General features: G+C 36.7%; 1 protein-coding gene across 3 annotated transcripts in view; it reads right to left on the bottom strand.

Annotated features, from left to right (window-relative positions):
• MNAT1 (MNAT1 component of CDK activating kinase) overlaps nt 1-22192 on the bottom strand; it is a 226981-nt gene that overhangs the window by 148605 nt on the left and 56184 nt on the right. For all 3 annotated transcript variants that reach the window (XM_027065861.2, XM_027065860.2, XM_053224519.1), the window contains 2 exons: nt 8664-8816; nt 6902-6975 (listed from right to left, as the gene is read on the bottom strand). In XM_027065861.2, coding sequence (XP_026921662.1) covers nt 6902-6975; nt 8664-8788 — 199 coding nt within the window. In that variant the 5' untranslated portion in view covers nt 8789-8816. The remainder of the gene's footprint in view (nt 1-6901; nt 6976-8663; nt 8817-22192) is intronic.

Here is a 22192-nt window from a genome sequence, read left to right as displayed (position 1 = left end):
AAAAATAAAATCTATTAAAAAAGGGGGGAGGGGGAACTTCCCATCTGGTAAGAGCTCAAGAAACACTTAATTACCAAAAGAGGAAAAAAAAAATACATAAAATAAACCAATGCTAATGTTTATAATTATCTTTATAATTACAGATTTAATTAAGATGACCTTTATAAATTACAGAATTGAATTCTACAGAATGGTAAAGCAAGTGGATATAAAAGTACAGGAAAAAATTATCTTGGTTTCTTATGGCTATAAATCTACTGAGAAGTAAAAGTATTCAAATTGGTATCTATGTTGAACTCTAACAGAATACTTAGAGCAGTTTAAGAAAACAAAAAGTTTATCAGCAAGCTAGACAGTATACTACTGATTTAAACTTGCTATTTAATGGAACCCAGAAACAGGTAAAATTGAATTATAAATGAAATTTATCTGTATATGATTTTTTGTGCTTATTAGAAACCTCATGATGAATTCCAATAAAACTAAAATAATCTATTTCTTTATTTCATTTTTTAATTTAGGAAACTAAGGTAATACCAGTATAATAGATACAAATCATAATCATAAATAATACAAATTGCTTCCTTTAAAAAGAAAAAATAAGAGTTTAAAAAGAAAGTAAAGTACTATTTTTAAAACTTTTCAGATGAAGCAAGTCTCATTCATGTCATAATGAATCAGGTTGGTATAATAGCCTTGAGAAAAAAAGAATAGAAGATAATTTTCTATAACAATCATTTGGCCCTTTATCTGGTTACTGGTTTAGCTCAGATGTTGACCTGCCTTTAGTCAAGTATTAAAAGGCAACAAAAAACCTATTGTATTTTCTGAAAGATTTAATGTTATTTAAGTACAATTTTGAAGTCTTTTTGACATCCAGAATTTATAATTAAAGCCCTTAGGACTTTCTCACCCTTTCAAAATAAGCATACCCTGAACCAAAAGAATAATCTATTTATTATGAAACTAAGAGCAAACCTTTGAGATAATCCCTGGGGGCAAAAGGAACAAGAATTTTTATGTTTAGATTGTCATAACCACAAAAAAGAGCCTATTGTTAATGCCATAAGAAAGTTCATCTTCATGTTGCCCTTTCTATTGTAATTTTTATGCCATTATTCAAAATCATAGTATTTTAAAATTTTTATATTTGTGATGTTCAAAGGATTCATAATGAAATTTATTTAACAAAATGGCCAATCCCTAATTTATAAATCCTCAAACACGTACTCCTTAGCCTCCCTCCCAACTCTGTTCCTCTCACTCCAGGCCAAAGCATCTTCAATAGCACCCTTCTACCTTTAATACTGAGTTCAATCTTCTTTAAGGGCCTTCAAAATATGAACCCAATCTGCTTTTTATCTGCTCCTGCTATTTCACCAATTAGCACCCCATATTCTGCATTCAGACTAGTAACTCCTCTGAGAGTAGCAAGCACTTTGATGGGCTCTGAGAGTCAGAAAAACCTATGTTCAAAATTTGGCTCCAGTATTTACTAGCAATGCGATCCTCGGCACAATACTTAACTCCCTTTACCTCTTCTCCATATGCTAAGCAGGGATAAAAATGCCTGTCTCACAGCTGTGAAAATTATACAAGATAATGGGAGTACAGCAGAAGTCTGGCACTTAGCAGGTGTCCATAAAATTAACATTTTATACTTTTGATTAATACAGACATAGCCAATACAGGTATCACAGACATCAAACTGATCATCTTTGAAAGCATGAAAAAAACACAAAGTAGATAGCTGCTGAAACATGATTTTAAAAGGAAGTTTGATTTATACCACAACAATTAAAACAATAACACGCAACAAAGTGGTGGAGCCACACCCTAACAAAACTTAGAAGAGCTAAAACTAGTCTTTCCTTCATTGCTTCACTCTCCACCCAACAAAACAATAAAAAATATTGCCTGTTCTCCAGTTTTTACTTTCTAGATTAATACCATACAACTGCTCAAGGTCATAAATTTTAATTCATCTTTGCCTGCTCTTTCTACTTACTTCCTGTATCAAATTAGTCCTTGAATATTCTGTCTCTAAAACATCCCCTTTATCTATCCCTCCCTAACTACCTGCTCCAAGCTCTCATTATTTCTCATCCAAATTGCTATAATGGCCCCTGAGAAATCGCTTCCCAGCCTCAAGGATCTCCTGTCAATATTGCACATCGCTACCACACTATCCTTGCTGGCTCATTACTAGCCAGAGAATAAAATCTTACCCTGACAGTCTAGCTTGCAAAGCCCTCATTAACCCAGGTCTACTCTGTTTCTCAAGCCTCATTTCTGGTCATTCCCCATGTTCTACCTACCTATAACATTACTTGTCCATTCTCCAACATGCTCAATACCCTTGTACCTCTGTAACTCTGTCTTTTGCTACATATGTTCTCCCATCCTCTTTCCACTGATAAACTCCTATTCCATTTTTTAAGGTCAAATTCAAATATGACCTCTTCTCTGATCAAACTATACCTCTATTTCCCAATGATGAATTAATTGTTTTGTTATCTGTATTCCCATAACACTTTACAAATAAATGCCTGTACTACTTTCCCATTAAATTATAAATATTAGTTTAAATAATTATTTCCCCTTTAGAGTCTGAACTTACAGAAGGCAAAGATCATATATGCTCATCAACTAAAGTAGTTCAATAGAACAGTTAATATTTGTTAAACTGAGCTGAAGCTCAGAAAATAAACTGTAAGTCCATGATGCTAGGCCCCAAACTTCATCAATATCTTTAAATATAATTAGAACTGCTCTTTATCCAACATGATCAAGATTAGTAGCTGATGATTTACAAAAGTCTGTTAAGGGAGGGAAACACACATACACACTCCTTAAATACTTTAACTTAAAACATATATAGTAAGGGAAGTCATTCTCTAACTTAATGACATACAACCAATGTCTAGCCTTTAATTTCTTTAATTGTTCTTTCTCTTTTTTTAAGTTTATTTATTTATTTTGAGAGAAAAAGAGACTGTGCTAGTGGGTAGAGGCAGAAAGAGAAAGAGAGAGAGAGAGAGAGAGAGAGAGAGAGAGAGAGAGAGAGAGAATCCCAAGCAGGCTCCATGCTGCCAGCACAGAGCCCAATATGGGGCTCGAACCCACGAAGCAGTGAGATCATGACCTAAGCCAAAACCAGGAGTCAGATGCTTAACAGACTGAGCCACCCAGGCACCCCTGCTTCTTTCCTGTATAAACCACACCTGTCACCTACACTGTTCAGTTTCCATTTTTTAAAGTGGAAAAACAACTTGAGAAGCAGAATGCTTCAGGAGATTTGCAATTTTTTTCCTAACACATGAACTACTTAATTAAATTACATAATTATAAGTTTAACATAAGAAGACTTGGTTACCAATGCAAACAACTCAGTATATAAGTGAACTGGTGAGAGAAGTACAAAAGTGTACATGAGGACATCTTCTAATGAACAAGGGTCATCTTCATTATGCTTTGGACATCAATCAGTACTTTTTATGGGAGGACTGGGAAATGTCAGTCACTCCAACGGATCAAGAAAGTTTCAACATACTGCAACTGAAGATAGTCTTTCATGAATACACATGATAGCAGAATCACTTTCAAATTAAATGCTCCGAGCCACAGTTTTCCTATCTGGTAAGGAAAGGACTACATATCCTATAAGCCATAATATCCAGACTTGTTCTTACTTGTCAATCCTAGCTCCCACTTCTAGACATAAACATGGTTTTACCTATGGGTCCCAGGTTATTTATATATTCAAAGTAATTCATCTCATAAAAAAAAAAATATCTTGGGTACCTGGGTGTCAGCACAGGGATTCTCTGTCTCCCTCTCTCTCTGCCCCTCCCCCGTGTGTGCGTGCCCACGCGCACTCTCTCTCTTTCTCTCTCAAAATAAATAAGCTTAAATGTGTGTGTGGGTGTGTGTGTGTGTCTGTGTATGAAATAATGGCTCAACCAGAACCTGATTCTAGAATCAAGATCCCTGCCCGCTTTCCCCACCTTCTTTGTCCATCAGTTTCTTTAGATTATCTTACCTGCCTGCTTGGACTTGTGACCATGTATTCAACTAGCTCTGTGACATTTATAATCTCCTTTCTCTTTATTGCCTGACCAGACTGTTGACTAATGACATTGCCTTCAGAATAAACATGAGCTGGATTTCTTCCTGCTTACTACCCAACTTCCTGTCCTGTACTTAATATCTACATACAACCAGATTTTTACATTTTCCCAGTTCTTGCAGATTTGGGGGGTGTATCTTCTCCGTCTATATCCTAACTTTTCTACTTTGCCTTGGCACTTCCAATTCCACCCCCTTTTCAACTAAAATCCAAGCCACTGATGATTGCTAACATTATACACAAAGTGCAATGAATACAATTAAATAAAAAAAGCAATGGCTCCAAGGCATTAAAAGATCCAAGAAAAAGCTTAAGTTATATTCTGTACATGCTATTTGCTATAACCTAACAAGTGAACTTAGATATTTTAGAAAAGTTTTAATTACAGTTGAAATAAAAAGATTCTCTAGGTTTTTCTTAGTTAATAAAGAAATTAAAGGCATTAGAATACTCCATTACTCAAGAGTTTAAGTTTTCTAAAAATTTTCCCCATATATAAACCTTCTAAAGAATGATCAGTTTGTTATATTTATATTTTAAATATGAAATAACAGAAGTATAGTGAGAAGAGAAGAATAAAAAAGATGATTTAATTCCCTACGTCTCATTCTTATCTTCACAGTCTATAATTTTGGTAATATTTCCAAAACTATATTGAGTAATAATAATTATGGCAGCTTTAAAAAAAAAACATTAACTTTTTTTTAATTGAAGTATAACAACTTCCAAGCTCTTTAACATCTATGAAATCTTATTTAAGAAAGAAAAAACAATCCTTTCTTTTGATGAAAGCATCCTTTTGACTAATCACAAAAGAAAAGGCCCCAAGATTACTCTATCCTCTGATTCAAGCATAACATGAAAAACAGAATGCCACTTCAACAGTCAACTGCTTCTGACTATTTTCAAAATACTGTATGCACAGAGACATAAATGATAAACAACATATGGCTTTAGTCACCATAGACACAGTTACTAGAAATACTATTTTTTAAAAATCTGTATATTCGTTACTTGTGTTGACTCTAATGCCCCATCAACATACAGATATACAGAGATACAGTCTTTTTTCCCCAGATACAAAGTGATAAGACTTTTCCTAAAACAAAATGTTTATGACTTAAGTATGTCCTTTACTTAAGCATGCCTTCTATTTAACAAACATGATTCAAATACAACTGAAAGTAAATAGGTAAAAAATGTCATCTATCACAACGAAACTTGTTAGAGATTTTTCTGTGAGATGTTGTCTTCGGCATATAAAAGATAAAAGTACATAGGGTAGCAACCAAAAGTACAAGCATCAAAAACATACCGATTTCCTCAGACTTCAAGATGTATTACAAAGCTGTAATCATCAAGACAGTATGGTACTGGCACAAAAACAGACACTCAGATCAGTGGAACAGAATAGAGAACCCAGAAATGGACTCACAAACATATGGCCAACCAATCTTTGAAAAAGCAGGAAAGAATATCCAATGGAATAAAGGCAGTCTCTTCAGCAAGTGGTGCTGGGAAAACTGGAGAGACAGATGCAGAAAAATCAACCTGGACCACTTTCTTACACCATATACAAAAATAAACTCAAAATGGATGAAAGATCTCAATGTGACAGGAAGCCATCAAAATCCTTGAGGAAAAAGCAGATAAAAACCTCTTTGACCTCAGCCGCAGCAACTTCTTACTCAACATGGCTCCGGAGGCAAGGGAAACAAAAGCCAAAATGAACTATTGGGGCCTCATCAAAATAAAAAGCTTCTGCAAAGCGAAGGCAACAATCAGCAAAACTAAAAGACAACTGACAGAATGGAAGAAGACATTTGCAAACGACATATCAGATGAAGGGTTAGGACCCAAAATCTATAAAGAACTTATAAAACTCAACACCCAAAAAAATAAATAATCCAGTGAAGAAATGGGCAAAAGACATGAATAGACACTTCTCCAAAGAACACATCCAAATGGCCAACCGACACATGAAAAAATGCTCAACGTCACTCATCATCAGGGAAATACAAATCAAAACCACAATGAGATACCACCTCACACCTGTCAGAATGGCTAACATTAACAACTCAGGCAACAAAAGATGTTGGCAAGGGTGCGGAAAAAGAGGATCTCTTATGCACTGCTGGTGGGAATGCAAACTGGTGCAGCCACTCTGGAAAACAGTATGGAGGTTCCTCAAAAAATGAAAAATAGATCTACCCTACGACCTAGCAATTGCACTACTAGGTATTTATCTAACGGATACAGGTGTGCTATTTCAAAGGGGCACATGCACCCCAATGTTCACAGCAGCACTATCAACAATAGCCAAAGTATGGAAAGAGCCCAAATGTCCATCGATGGATGAATGGATAAAGTAGATGTGGCATATATATACAATGGAGTATTACTCAGCAATCAAAAAGAATGAAACTTGTCATTTGCAACTATGTGGATGGAACTAGAGGGTATTATGCTAAGCGAAATTAGAGAAAGACAAATTCATATGACTTCACTCATAGGAGGACTTTAAGTTACAAAACAGATGAACATTAGGGAAGGGAAGCAAAAGTAATATAAAAACAGGGAGAGGGACAAAATATAAAAGACTCTGAAATATAGAGAACAAACAGAGTTGGGGGGGCAATGAGCTAAATGGGTAAGGGGCTTAAGGAATCTACTCCTGAAATCACTGTTGCACCATGTACTAACTAACTTGGATGTAAATTAGAAAAAATTAATAAATTACAGAAAGTAAAAAAAAAAAAAAAAAAAACATACCAATTTCTTCCACTTCTTCCAGAAAATCATTATATTCTCTTAGACTAGGAAAGTCTTCTTCTCTTTTATTGTATCTTTAAGAAAAAAAAAAAATCAACACATTACATATCTCTTGTTTTCAATATTATCTAATCAGTTTGTTTCTTCTTACCTATTTTACTCATGATACATAGAAAAGGATTGCTTACTAAATAAAACAGTGTTTTCTTGACACCATGTTTGTAATTAGACCAAAAACGTCGGTCTTAAATTCTTATGACTACAAAGACAGAATAGAATCAAAAGAGAAAGATAAAATATGTTAAATCCCTCTAAAACTTATGGAAAATAAAGAAAAAGAAATTAGGAACCTTATTTACTTGTTATAAATTGATTTGCTAACTTTCAGAAAGCTAAAGATTAATTCAAAAGATACCTTCCTATTTTTCATGACAACTATAGTCTAAAGAATACTAGATCATAAAATTCTGTAAATATTGTAATGTACCTGTAAAGAATCAGAAAAACTGTAAGGGATCAATAAAAAATAAGAATCTAAAAGAGACTATCTCTCAGAGGTAATACAAATAACAAAAGAGCAACTGGGGGCATTAAGGAAGTAACACAGATTAAATACCTAGAAAGATGCTGCTAAAACACTGGTGACCTAGGTTGAAACATACACCACCAAAAATATCATATATATATTAAACATATATATTAAATATATTAAATATAATATATTGTAAATATATTTATTTAAATACATATATTTAAATATATTTAAGTAAATATGTTTAAATATGATATTTAAATATGTATTTAAATATTATATGTAGATAAATTAAATATATTATATATATTCTTTAAACTTCAAAAATAATCAGGTGACTTTTAATAAAAGGACAGATAAAATAAAACCCAAAACTATTCACAAAGAGTAAAAACTAAATTATAAATGAAAAAATATTAAAAATAAATACATATGTCCATACATAAAGATAGATATTAAAACAAATTACAACACATTATATAACAGCCTTCAAATCTCTATTTATTATTTATTTTTAATTTTTTTTAATGCTTATTTATTTTTGAGAGAGACAGAATGCAAGTGGGTTAGAGGCAGAGAGAGAGGGAGACACAGAATCCGAAGCAGGCTCCAGGCTCCAAGCCATCAGCACAGAGCCCGATGTGGGGCTCGAACTCACAGAGCTGTGAGATCATGACCTGAGCCAAAGTTAGACGCTCAACCAACTGGGCCACCCAGGCGCCCCCTTCAAATCTCAATTTAAACATGATATCAGTGACCTACACCAATACTGTCACTAACTTCATAGTATTTTTCTCAATTCATAGTCACATAGTTGTTTAGTTTGCCTGTCTTATTATCTACCTCCATGCTATCCTATACTACTATACTGTAAGCCTTATGAGGGCAAGGTTCATAGCTATTTCACTCATTTCCACCTAGTACCTAAAATGCATAACACAGTGCTTGCACACAGTAGGTACTCAATATATGTTAACTAAATTAAAAAATATATAGTAAATATATAAATTGTAAAGCCATCAATCCAGAGGATCTACACTTCTCTAACAAAGGCTAGATAAATATTACTGAGTTCTCTAAGAACTTAATCAATTTCTGTTGAACAAATGCATAGATGAATTTATACTTATTCACTTGCCAAACTGTCCATATTTCCATCAATAAATAATTATATCAATTACTTAAATAATTGTTGAAGTCCTCTTTGTATATCCAAACAATAATATTTACATTTTTAGCACTTTTTTCCGAATCTCAACCTCCTTGTCCACAGTAGGATCTTCAAAGAGTTGTACCCTAAAGTTGCTCTTTCTAAGTGGAGTGCCACATTCAGGACAGTTTCCAGCTCCTCTCATAAATAGTAAATCCACACAACTTTCACACCTGAAAGAGAAAATACAAGACAACCTTTAAGTCAGTACTCAAATCCACAACAATATTATATAGTTTGTTTTTTGTTGTTTGCTCTGGTGGTTTTTTGGTTGAGTGTGTTTTTCCCCCCTGGGGGATGGAGGGGCGGGGGGCGGGGGGGGGGGAGGGTGGTAGTCAGAGATAGGAAAATTAATCATTGCTACTTAAAGCTCTCACAAAAAAATCTTTTAGAAAATATTTATTTTCATTTAGAGCTTACTTTTCTGACATAGGTATCTTAAAGGGTATCAGTTTCATTTTACACATTAAACAAATTTACAAATTAAAACAAATGGAGTTGAGGGGCGCCTAGGTGGCTCAGTCAGTTAAGCATCCGACTTCAGCTCAGGTCATGATCTCAAGGTTTGTGAGTTCGAGCCCGGCGTTGGGCTCTGTGCTGACAGCTCGGAGCCTGGAGCCTGCTTTGGATTCTGTCTCCCTCTCTCTCTGCCCCTCCCCCACTTGTGCTTGCTCTCACGCTCTCATTGCTCACTCTCTCAAAAATAAATAAAATGTAAAAAAAAAAAAAAAAAAAAACATTAAAAAAAATGGAGTTGGGGGCTAGGCAGATTCAGAGGTAGCAGATAGGAAAAAGTCAAAGAGGCGTGTAAAAGAGCGGTCTGTGGTCACCTCCATTCCAGTGCCACTCCTAGACCTAGGCAAGAAAAGCCTAGGTCAGAAGCCTAGGCTCTGCATACCACAATCACTAAAACAAAGACTTTTTTTTCTTTTAGCCTTGTAAGGAAGGTTTTTTTTTTGAAAGTTCAGGAAGCAAGTGAGCAAGTGGGAATTAATAGGGAGAGGTGCTAGCTGAAAGAGGTCTCCCCAACCCCGGCCCTGCCCCAGGCCAAAGGATAAGGTGACTGTGCCACAGTATCCACGGAGAAAGGAAAAAATCACAACTTCTGCCCTGAGAAATCACAGAAGGAATGTTTCCTCATAAAAACTTTAATCAGTTAAGGTTGGCTGCCCCAAATCCACCAAGAAGGACTGCCTAGTTAAGCCAAGTGTCCCAGATACCTGCATTCCCTGCTCTCTTCTCGGGTAGTGCAATCTGGGGAAGAGCTGAGAATTTCCTGAAAGTCTTGAGTTACAAAAACAAGGACTTAAAGAGGTTAACCTCTCTGTACTGGATTCCTAGGGAGTGGACAGGATCAGTTCACATACTGTTTTTGATGGGTCCAGGCACCACTCAACCATCCCTGCTCTGCCCCAAGTCATCCATGCTACTAATCAGACTAGCAAGTAGAAAGGCTGGCTAGTAGAAGAGAACAACAGTTCCTTTAGCCTCTGGGTCTTGAGGATGCCAGCCCTTGAGAAGTGGGCAGCATGGATGTGTAGCTTGATCCTTAACTTATAAATATTTAAAAATTTTGATATTCATTTCTCCAGTTGTAATCTTGGCAAACTCCACATAGGTTAGGACGACACCAGCCCTAATCACTCCTTTCTTAGCATTATCTGAAATTATTTATGTGTTGATTTTCTGTAACCTCTACTAGGATATAATATACATTTCATGACAGCAGGAATCTGGACTATTGTTCTCTATCCCCAGTGCCTGACAAATACTAAGTACTCAATAAACTACACATAATTTAAAAAAATGAATGTAAGAGGGGAAAACAGAAATTCTAGTGAAAAAGGTAAACATTTATTTCTTCCAGGTATGTGGCTGACTTGTAGAGAAAGCTAAATGAGAAGAACGACACAGGGTAGTAAGAATTTTTAAGGTTGGTTACTAGTAAAATACTAGCATTGACTTTGTGTATTTCTTCTATCTTAACGGTGCCATCAAATATTAGAGGGAAAAACAATCCTGAAAGAACAAAGATCACAACTGTCATTATCTAGATCGACAAATCCCCAGAAAATTCACTTTGGGATTCAGAAGATTGGGAGTGGTGCATTTCCCCTAATGTTTGTGGTTAAAGAAAATTAAATCCAACTGCATAAGATGAAAATGAACACACTTCAAAAATATATTGACTAAAGATATTGATAAGCAAGGAGCCATCTAAAACACTCAAAACTATCAACACACAAATAATATTCTATATTTCAAGGTCTTGTAGAGTAGATTCAGTTGATAATTCACTTAACAAGGCAATACAGAAAGCTTTAATATTTCTAAAAGTCATACTGCATATTAGTTACATTATTTGTTTCATGATCAATTTTACATCTCTATTTTTTAAAAATACACCTTAAAGGGTGCCTGATGGCTCAGCTGGTTAAGTGTCTAACTCTTGGTTTCATGTCAGGTCATGATCTTGGTTGGGTGAGGTGAGGGGTGAGGAGTCTGCCTGAGATTCTCTTTCTCCCTCTGCCCCTCCCCTGCTCACGCATACTCTCACTTAAAAAAAAAAAATTAAAAATCTGCTTTAAATCATAAGGAATTCTACAGTATTAGAGAATTTTTAAAATAATTTATTTTCCTATAAGTCTTCCCCTCCCAATTTTAACTGCTGAAAACACAAATAACTCTCTTTTTAAAGCTCAAAGATAGAAGCATACAGAGAAAAAAACTGAAAACTCTACCTCATTCTGTTCTATATCACACTTCCCACAGATAACATAACTACTTTAGGTGTAGAGTTTATGTGACCAATTTTTTTCTATATTTATAAAATACATATTTACAAAGTTTTTATATGAAACCAGTCATATATATTAAAAAAACAAACAAACAAAAGAAAAAGTTGGTAATTGCTAGTTCACTTCATCTGGCAACAGAACAACCAAAGCAGCAGTATACGATCAAGCTTTGGCCTCCAAGAGTGCAAGAAAGTTTTTCATACAAAATTTCCTATTTTTCAGAGTACAGGAAAGTTTTCTGGAAAAGCCCAAATCCCCAGTCATTACCCATTCCCAAAGATAGCATTATGATTTTCTCTTGTTTTTGAAAACCAGAATGGTGCCCACCTTCTTTTCTCTCTAAACAACTTATTTATTTATTTTTTTAATGTTTATTTATTTTTGAGAGAGAGTGTGAGTGAGCAGGGGAGGGGCAGAGAGAGAGGGAGACAGAGGATCAGAACCAGGCTTTGTGCTGACAGCAGAGAGCCCGATGCTGGGCTGGAACTCACAAACATCGAGATCATGACCTGAGCTGAAGTCAGTCATATGCTCAACTGACTAAGCTACCCAGGTGTCCCTAAACAACTTATTTTTAGATTTTATTTTCTTATATCAATAGTTAGCTGCTTATATTCCTTTGTCAAGATTTTTTATCTGACTTATTTCCTTTAATTTTTCAAGAGGAATTATATTCCATGTAGAATTTCAGTAATTATTAAAATAGATTAAGGGACACATGGGTGGGTGGCTCAGCTGGTTGAACGACCAACTCTTGATTTCAGCTCAGGTCATGATCCCAGAGTCAAGGGATCAAGCCCCACATCAGGCTCTACATGGAACCTGCTTGGGATTCTATCTCTCTCTCTCCTTCTGTCCCTCTCCCCCACTCGCATGCTCACTCGCTCTCTCTCTCTCAAATAAAAATTTTTTTTTTTATTTTAAATAGAATTAACTGACTTAGAAAAAGGTAAATAATCACAAATTTTGTATTTAAGACGTTCTTGGAAGTAATCTAGTTTTATCAGGACTTTCCATTCTTCTTTAGCTCACTGACTTCCTGAAACAACTCCAAACAGAAGTCTATGGTCTTGAAAGATAAACAAGTGATAACTTCTGTTAAAGAAAAATTTTATCCCTATAATAAATTATTCCTTAAACCCATGTGTACTGAACTCTATAGGGTAGGAGCTAGATATTAAGGGAATTTTTTCTCTCAAAATATGCTGCCTAACTTTTCTAGAACCTATAAATAACTTTTCTGTAACCTAAAGGTTACATTGTTATGTATCATCTTATACCTAAAAGGGAATTCATAATCTTATCTATTCCAAAGCTTGAGGGAAAAAACTATTGCCACAAAGTGTTTTGGGAGTCAAATAAAGAATTCATCCATAAAAATAGAAGGGATGGCCTGGGAGAGCACATGTTAAAACATTATAAACTTCTCCCTACAAACTCTGGGGAATACAGCTTATTCTCAAAATTAAAAAGAAAAATTATGTTCATCCATTTTTTTCACTGTCTTAGAATTCAAAATAACCATTCAATCTTCTGTTGGCTATTACCATTTAGCACAGCAATTTATAACTAATAAGCTATACCATTTAGCACAACAATTTATAACTAACAAGCAAATAATATAAGGCACAAATTCAAATAGGACATTTAAGCCCATTTTGAGCCAGAAAAATTGAGCTATACACAGAGGATAAGGAAAGAGCTAGTAATTTAGTAAGCTGTGACAAGAAAACACGAGCCCCCCCCCCACCAAAATGGGTTTTTGTGCCCCCCTTACAAACAGCAAGGATCATGGAATACATTTAATTTCCCTTTTTGCCCTCATGCCAGTAAACTCCTAAGCCAAATTTAAATGCTCTGTTGAAAAACACTGTATATGTTTTCTAGAAAAGGGTGGAAAAGAATGAAGGAAGTCAAAGATAATATGCATTAGACATCTTATGATGTACATATGACTGTCCTTACTATACAGATGAGGTCACTGAGCACTGGGGAGTCAAATAGCTGGCTTAAAATCATGTAACTAGCAAGAATTGACCTTGGTCTGCTTCACATTCCACATTTTCTCTTTCACTCTTACTCTTAACAATGATGTAAGTAACAATCCCCAGTGTCTACCGTTAGCCCAAACATACCTTCTGAGTTCCTATTAGACACTGCGTATTGCACACTTCCTATCTGACATCCCACAGCTACATTTTTTTACTTAGAAAAATAAAATTCCCTCAAACTCAATATACCCAAAACCAATATCCTTCATTCTACGAGGGATACAAAGAGAGTAACACCAACTTGTACGTAAAAGCTTATAATATAGTGGTCAAAATAGAAAAGAAGAAACAAAACTGTAATAAAGGTATACTCTGAATACTACTACCATAAGCTCTCAGCCAATAAGCAGCAAAAGGTGAACAAATTACACTCAAAATAGAAAAGAAGAAACAAAACTGTAATAAAGGTATACTCTGAATACTACTACCATAAGCTCTCGGCCAATAAGCAGCAAAAGGTGAACAAATTACACTCTACACTCTTGACCACTATTAACACATCACACTCCGAATGCTCCAAGCCAATGACAGTTCCCAAAGTACTATCCTGAGTCTAGTATTTCCTGAAATACATGGACTCTACTTATTGCCACTGATGAACAGTTTTGAACTAGAATAGCCAAAAAGTTTGTGGAGATGATAGTATTGATGTTGACATCCAAGTTTTGCAGAGGCTCAATGCCCCTTCCAACATATGGTTGAAGAAACAGAGTGAAGGTCAATTAGAAATTGAAAGAAAAATCCTCCAACTAACTTTATGAAGGGCTTCAGAAATAATCTTGCACACTGGGAGACATAACAAACAATTATATGAATGGTAAAGAAACACAACATGGCCACCAGGGGCATTCAGAGCCTTGGAGAACTTAAAGAAAACAAACTGCCAGGATACCAAGCCAAGAATGCATCTCCATCAGGACCATTTCTATAAATCTACCTTGGGAAAGCTAAGGGCAGATTCAATTAGTTCTACGATATCCAGAAATGTAGGTCCTACCTTAAGTAAAACATCACCTTCACTTTCTCAACGACTCAAAGGAACTAAATGTATATTTACCTAAGTAGGCCAAAGAATATTTACATTATTTGAAAAAGTATCAATAGGTTCCTCCATTTTCCAACTATGTATCTATGGAAGTCACATCATCTCCATATACTTCATTGGAAATTACATGTGACAATGTAAATTCGTTACAGAAGCAAATATCACAATCTGTCTTCTCTTAACCCAAACAAAGGGATTTGCAAAAATGTAAAGCAATGCTGGGGCACCTGGGTGGCTCAGTCAGTTGAGCGTCAAGACTCTCGATTTCAGCTTGGGTCATGATCCCAGGGTCATAGGATTAAGCCCCACATCAGGCTGAGCATGAAGCCTGCTTGGGATTCTCTCTCTCTCTTCCTGGCCCCTCCACTGCATGCACTCTCTCTCTCCCTCCCTCTCTCTCAAAAATAAAATAAAATAAAATAAATAAAATAAAATAAAATAAAATAAAATAGAGTAAAATAAAGTAAAATAAAACATAAAGCAATACTACTCTAAAATTTTTGTTTTGGGAAATATATTTTATAAAATATATTATTTATATTTTTAATAAACGTTTTCAAATTTTCTCAATTTTAATGTCCAACATGGTAACTATTAACAGATAAAAGCTTCATAAATAAAAGCTCTTGGGGAGTCCTCAGTAATTTTTAAAACTATCAAAGGTACTGAGACCAAAATCAAAGTATCTGAGAACCAGGTTATATGTGATCAATAAATGTTATTTACAAAGAAATACAATTTGAGGGGTGCCTGGGTGGCTCAGTTGGTTAAGAGCCTGACTTTGACTCAGGTCTTGCGGTTCGTGGGTTGGAGCCCCATATCAGGCTCTGTGCTGACAGCCTGTGTCTCTCTCCCTCTCTCTCTGCCCCTCCTCGGTTCACACTCTGACTCTCTCTCTCTCTCAAAAATAAACAAACATTAAAAAAAATTAAAAATAAAATAAATATAATTTGAATGTAAAAGGGGATGTGGAGAAAGAAATCATTTTGAAATACACCAATGCACCCTACCTTCTCAACAAGGTTTCTCAACAAGGTTTCTCAGATGAAACTAATTAACCAAAGCCTAACTAGCTTGGGTATTATCAGAGCCTAACTAACCTGGGGGAGGGTAAATTACCAACTGTAGCTGATTCTAGCCATCCAGTCCATCTAAGTAGGGAGAAAAAAATAACTGTGAAACACTTATGAACTTCACAGTCCAAAGGCATAGGCTCACTAAAAGTCTGGGAGCTAATCACAGAAATATAGAACACTTCCCTTTTCCCAATACCTCACCACAACATTACTAAAAGTCTATTTAGAACAGTTTCTTTTACACAGTATATCATGTTCAGCTATCAAGAAAAACTTACAAGCCACACCAAAAGGCAAAAGAACATAACTGGAAGACACAGAGCAAGCTCAGAACCAGACATGGCAAGGATGTTAGCATTATCTAATTAAGAATATAAAACAACCATAATTAAGACGCTAAGGTCCCTAACAAAGGAGACAAAATGCAAGAACAGATGAGCGATATAAACAGATGGAAAGTCTAAAAAATAACCAAAAAAGGGGGGCGCCTGGGTGGCGCAGTCGGTTGGGCGTCCGACTTCAACCAAGTCACCATCTCACGGTCCGTGAGTTCGAGCCCCGCGTCAGGCTCTGGGCTGATGGCTCAGAGCCTGGAGCCTGTTTCCGATTCTGTGTCTCCCTCTCTCTCTGCCCCTCCCCCGTTCATGCTCTGTCTCTCTCTGTCCCAAAAAAAATAAATAAACGTTGAAAAAAAAAATTTTTTAAATAACCAAAAAGAAATGGTAGAGATTAAAAAAAAATAGTGTAACAGAAACGAAGAATGCCTTTGATGGCCTTAATAGTAGACTAGATACAGCTGAGGAAACCATCTTTGAGCAAGAGAATGTATCAGTATGATCCTCGAAAACTGAAAACCAAAGGGAAAAAGACTGAATGGAACAGAATACCCAAGGGCTGTAGAACTACAAAAAGTGTAAGATATGTGCAACTAGAATACCAGAAAGAGAGGAAAGACACAGAAGAAATAGGTGAAACCACAGTAACTGAAAATTTCCCCTAAATTAACATCAGACACTAAACCAAAGATCCAAAAAGCTCAAAGAACACCAAGGTGGACAAATTCCCCCCCAAAAGACCCACACCTAGGCATATCATTAGCAAATTACAGAAAATTAAAGATAAAGAAAAAATTATGAAAGAAGCCAGAGGGAGGAAATAACATCTCACTTATAAAGGAATATAAGCATTACATTCAACTTCTCTCCCAAAAAGACATACAAGAGAAATATTTAACTGAAATATTTAAGGTGTTTATGGAAAAACACCTCCAACCTGCCAAACTCCCCTTAAAAAGTGAAGAAAGAGGGGCGCCTGGGTGGCTCAGTCGGTTGAGCATCCAACTTCAGCTCAGGTCATGATCTCACGGTCCATGAGTTCGAGCCCCGCATTGGGCTCTGTGATGACCACTCAGAGTCTGGAGCCTGCTTCAGATTCTGTGTCTCCCTCTCTCTCTGACCCTCCCCGGTTCATGCTCTGTCTCTCTCTGTCTCAAAAATAAATAAACATTAAAAAAAAAAAAAGTGAAGAAAGAACGGGGCACCTGGGTGGCTCAGTCAGTTGAGCCTCGGACTTCAGCTCAGGTCATGATCTCACGGTTCGTGGGTTCGAGCCCCACGTCGGGCTCTGTGCTGCCAGCTCAGAGCCTGGAGCCTGCCTCGGATTCTGTGTCTTCCACTCTCTCTGCCCCTCCCCTGCTAATGCTCTGTCTCTCCCTCTGTCTCAAAAATTAAAAAAAACATGAAAAAAATTAAAAAGAAAAAAAAGTGAAGAAAGAATACTTTATCAGACAAATATTGAAAAACATTTTTGCCAAAAGACCTGTCTTGCAAGAAGTGTTTTAAAAAAGTTCTTCAGAGAAATAAAAATGAGTCAGAAACGCAGATCTACATTAAGAAAGAACACTTGAGAAAAAAATAAGTGAAGATAAAATAATAACTTCATTTTTATTATTAATCTAACAAATAAGATGTAGTTCAAACTAATAACATATTTGATTATATAAATTTCTATATAGAGATGCATGTATATATGCCTACGTATGATTATATATAAGTGAAATGAATGACACTGATGATACAAGAAATAGGAGGGAGGAACTATTTTGTTATTCTAAGGCTCTCACACTACTGCGCAGTGGTATGGTATTTTTTGCCAGTGGATTTGGATTAGTTATAAATGTATATTGCAAACTCTAGGGCAGCTACTACCAAAGTACAAAAAGAAGACTGATGTGCTAAAAAGAGAAAATGGAATCACATAAAGTGCCCATTTAAAACCACAACAGAGGCTGAGAAGATGGTGGAGTAAGAGGACCCTAAGCTCACCTCATCCGATGAATGTAACTAGATAACACTCACACCAGCATAAATAACCCAAAAAACAACCCAGACTGGCAGAACAAACTCCATAATTAAAGGTAGAGAAGAATGTAATTTTTATCTTTGTTCCTTCATAAGTGAGATGTTATTTACCCCTTCTGGCATCATTTTTTCTTTATCCTTAATTTTCTGTAATTTGCTAATGATATGCCTAGGTGTGGATTTTGGGGGGCATTTGTCCTCCTTGTTCTCTGAGCTTTTTGGATCTTTGGCCACATCAAATAGGATAGGAAGGGCAGAGAAATGTTGGGGAGCAAAACTAACTGCTAACATCTAGGGGTTAGGGGGAAAGCTGCCCACAGAAAGGAGTGAGAAACAGACTATCACACCAAAGAGCCCCCACCAGGAACACAAATCCCCATAAAACTTAGCTTTGAAAATAAATTTCATGTGTTCTATTTTTTTATGTTTTATTTTTTTTTTTAGTAATCTCTACACCCATAATTGGGGCTCGAACTCAAGACCCCTTGGTCAAGAGTTTGATGCTCTTCCAAATGAGTCAGCCAGGTGCCCCTCCTGGTCAGGTCCCTACAACCAGAGGGACCTAAAACCAGAAATTTTAAAAATCAGCAAGCTCAGTTCTGGGAGAGCCCAAAGGGCATAACAAACTGAGTTCCCACCCTGAAAGAGACAACACTACAAACTGCCTGGGAATATACAGTGTAGAATCAGCAGTTTGCAAAATGCCTGTGGCATACTGGAGTGAGAGCCATTTACTCATCTCAGAGGTATCCCGAGGGGTAGGGATCACAGGAAGACCCCTCCAGGAACAAAGGAGCTGTCAGGCACCTTTTTCCACCTCTGCCCCTCAGCATTAACACACAACCACCAACAGGAACAAGCAGGCCAGCACTCACTACCTAACTTGCTTACAAGCCCCACCCTGCCGTGCTTCAACAAATCAGCCCTTTCCGGTCATGCTTGCCTCAGTCCCTGTGCTATCGGTACCTCCCATCCCTCCACCAAGAAGTTCTGTGTAAACCTTGCCACCACCACATCTCCCAACAAGCTCTGCGGGCCCTCTGTCCTGGCAGCCAGAGTGGTGCACAATCTTGTTAAAATTGAGGAAGCAGTCGCAGGTCTCATCTCCCAGGCCAACCTGTGCATCCTGTTAAAACTGTACACTCCACCCCAGCTAGGGACAAAACCCCAGCTAAAAGAAGCAAAGCTTTACATCCTCTGCAGATCACTTCACTGAAGGATAAAGTGGCCAGGACACAACAGCAGGCACACACAACATACATAGGAGACACCCCTAAAGCACCAGATTCTAGGAAACAAGACACGATGCACTGCAGGGCACTACAAAACCTCTTCTTCATAAGGCTATTACTTTCAAGAGCAGAAGCAGCTGACTTTCCTAACACAGAGAAACAGGCACAGACAGAAACAAAATGAAGAGGCAGAAGAATATCTCCTAAATGTCACAAGTCCAGAGGTCCTGTGGCTCTGGACCACAGCCAAGAGATGCAAGCAAAATGGATATAAATAATATACCTGATAGAGTAATGAGAAAAGAGTGGAGGACAACAGTAAGACCCTCAACAAAGAGATTAAAAAAAAAAAATCAGAGATGAAGAACACAATAAATGAAATTAAAAATACATTAGATGAAATAAATGGCCAGCTAGAGGAAGTAGAGAAATGAATCAGAAACCTGGAAGACAGAGGAATGGAAAGTAATCAAGCTGAGCAGGTGAAAGAAAAAAATTATGCAAAATGAGAATAGACTTAAGGGAACTGAATGACTCCATCAAGCATAATAACATTCTCGTTACAGGGATCCTAGAAGGAGAAGAGAGACAAAGTGGGCAGAAAAGTTATTTGAAAAAATAATAGCTGAAAACTTCCATAATGTGGGAAAGGAGACATATATACAGATCCAGGAGGCAGAGATGCCCCAACAAAAATCAACCCAAGAAGGTCCACACCAAGACACACAGTGATTAAAATGGTAAAAAAAAAAAAAAAAAAAGGCAGGGTGCTGGGGCTGTGTAGGCACCTGGATGGCTCAGTCATTTGAGTTTCCTATTTTGGCTCAGGTCACGATCTCATGGTTTGTATAAGTTTGAGCCTCACATTGGACTCACTGCTGTTAGCACAGAGCCAGCTTTGGATCCTCTGTCCCCCTCTCTCTGCCCCTCCCCTGCTTTCACTCTTTCAAAAATAAACATTTAAAAAATAAAATAAAATGGTAAAAAAAAAAAGTAGTGATAAAGAAAGAATTTGAGGGGCACCTGGGTGGCTCAGTCAGTTAAGCATCCAACTCTTGATCTCAGCTCAGGTCATGATCTCACAGTTGCACTGACAGTGCAGAGCCTGCTTGGGCCTCTCTCTCTCCTTCTCTCTCTCTGCTCCCCTCCTGCTCGCTCTCTCTCTCTCTCTCTCTCTCTCTCAAAACAAATAAACTTTATCGAAGAAGAAGAAGAAGAAGAGGAGGAGGGGGGCAGGGGGAAGAAGAGAAGAAAGAATTTAAAAAGCAGCAAGAGAAAAGAACACAGTTACAAACAAGGGAAACCCCAAAAGGCTATCAGTGGATTTTTCAGCAGAAATTTTGCAGGTCAGTAGGGAGTAGCAGGATATGCTCAAAGTGCTGAAAGAAAAAACTCTGGAGCCAAGAATACTCTATCCAGCAAGGCCATCATTCAGAATAGAAGGAGAGAGAGAATTTCTCAAACAAAAGTTAAAGAAGTTCATGACCACTAAACCAGCCCTACAAGAAATGTTAAAGGGGACTGAGTGAAAAAAAAAAAAAAAAAAAAAAGACCACAAGTAAGGGTATGAAAAGTAGAAAACACAAAAACAGTAAATAAGTGTATCTGTAAAAATCAGTCAAGGGCTCACAAAATAAAAGGGTGTAAAATATGACACCATATACTTAAAATGTGGAGAGAAGAGGAAAAAGAATGGGCTAAAACTTAAGTGACCATCACCATCATATAGACTATTATATGCAGAAGATGTTATATATAAACCAAATGATAACCCCAGATCAAAAATCACTGATATGCAAAAAATAAAAAAGAAAGGAATCAAAGTATATCACTAAAGAAAGTCAGCAAAACATTAAAGAGACGCAAGAGAAGGAACAGAGAAAAACTACAAAAACCACCACAAAATAAGTAACAAATGGGCAATAAATACATATCAATCAATAATTACTTAGAATATAAATGGACTAAACACTCCAATTAAAAGACATAAGGTAACAGAATGGAATAAAAAAACAAAAAGATACAATCTATATGCTGCCTACAAGAGACCCTTTTCAGACCTAAAGACACATGCAGATTGAAAGTGAGGAGATGGAGGGGAGCCTGGGTGGCTCAGTCAGTTAAGCGTCAGACTTTGACTCAGGTCATAATCTCATGGTCTGTGAGTTTGAGCCCTGCACTGGGTTCTGTGCTGCCATCTCAGAACCTGGAGCCTGCTTTGGATTCTGTGTCTCCCTCTCTCTCTGCACCTCCCGTGCTCACACTCTGTCACTCTCTCTGTCTCAAAAATAAATATTTAAAAAAATTAAAAACAAAACAAACAAAAAGTGAGGGGATGGAGAAACATTTATCAGGCAAATGGATGTCAAAAGAAAGTTGAGGTAGCAATACTTATATCAGACAAGATATAGTTCATTTTTTTTTAATTTATATATTTATTTTGACAAAGAGTGAGCACACACGCATGAACAGCAGGGGGGCAGAGAGAGAGGGAGAGAGAGAATCCCAAGCAGGCTCCATGCTCAGCAAGAAGCCCAATGCGGGACTTGATCTCACAACAGCAAGATCAGGACCTGAGCCAATACCAAGAGTCAGATGTTTAACCGACTGAGCCACCCAGTCCCCCCTAGACTCTTTAAAACAAAGACTATAACAAGAGACAAAGGAAGGACACTATATAATAATAAAGCAGACAATCCAACAAGAAGATATAACAATCATAAATATTTTATGCACCCAACATGCAAGCACCCAAATACAAAAAACAATTAAAAACAAACATAAAGGAACTAATCAATAATAATGCAGTAATAGTATGGAACTTTAACACCCCACTTCCATCGATGGACAGGTCATCCACACAGAAAATCAACAAGTAAACAATGGCTTTGAATGACACCCTGGAACAGATGCATTTAACAAATATATTCATAACATTCCATCCTAAACAGCATAATACACATTCTTTTCAAATGCACAAAAAACAT

Source organism: Acinonyx jubatus, chromosome B3, assembly GCF_027475565.1.
Source record: "Acinonyx jubatus isolate Ajub_Pintada_27869175 chromosome B3, VMU_Ajub_asm_v1.0, whole genome shotgun sequence".
Classification (NCBI taxonomy): domain Eukaryota; kingdom Metazoa; phylum Chordata; class Mammalia; order Carnivora; family Felidae; genus Acinonyx; species Acinonyx jubatus.
The sequence above is the reverse complement of the archived record's forward strand: the minus strand, read 5'-3'. Positions and strand labels throughout refer to the sequence as shown.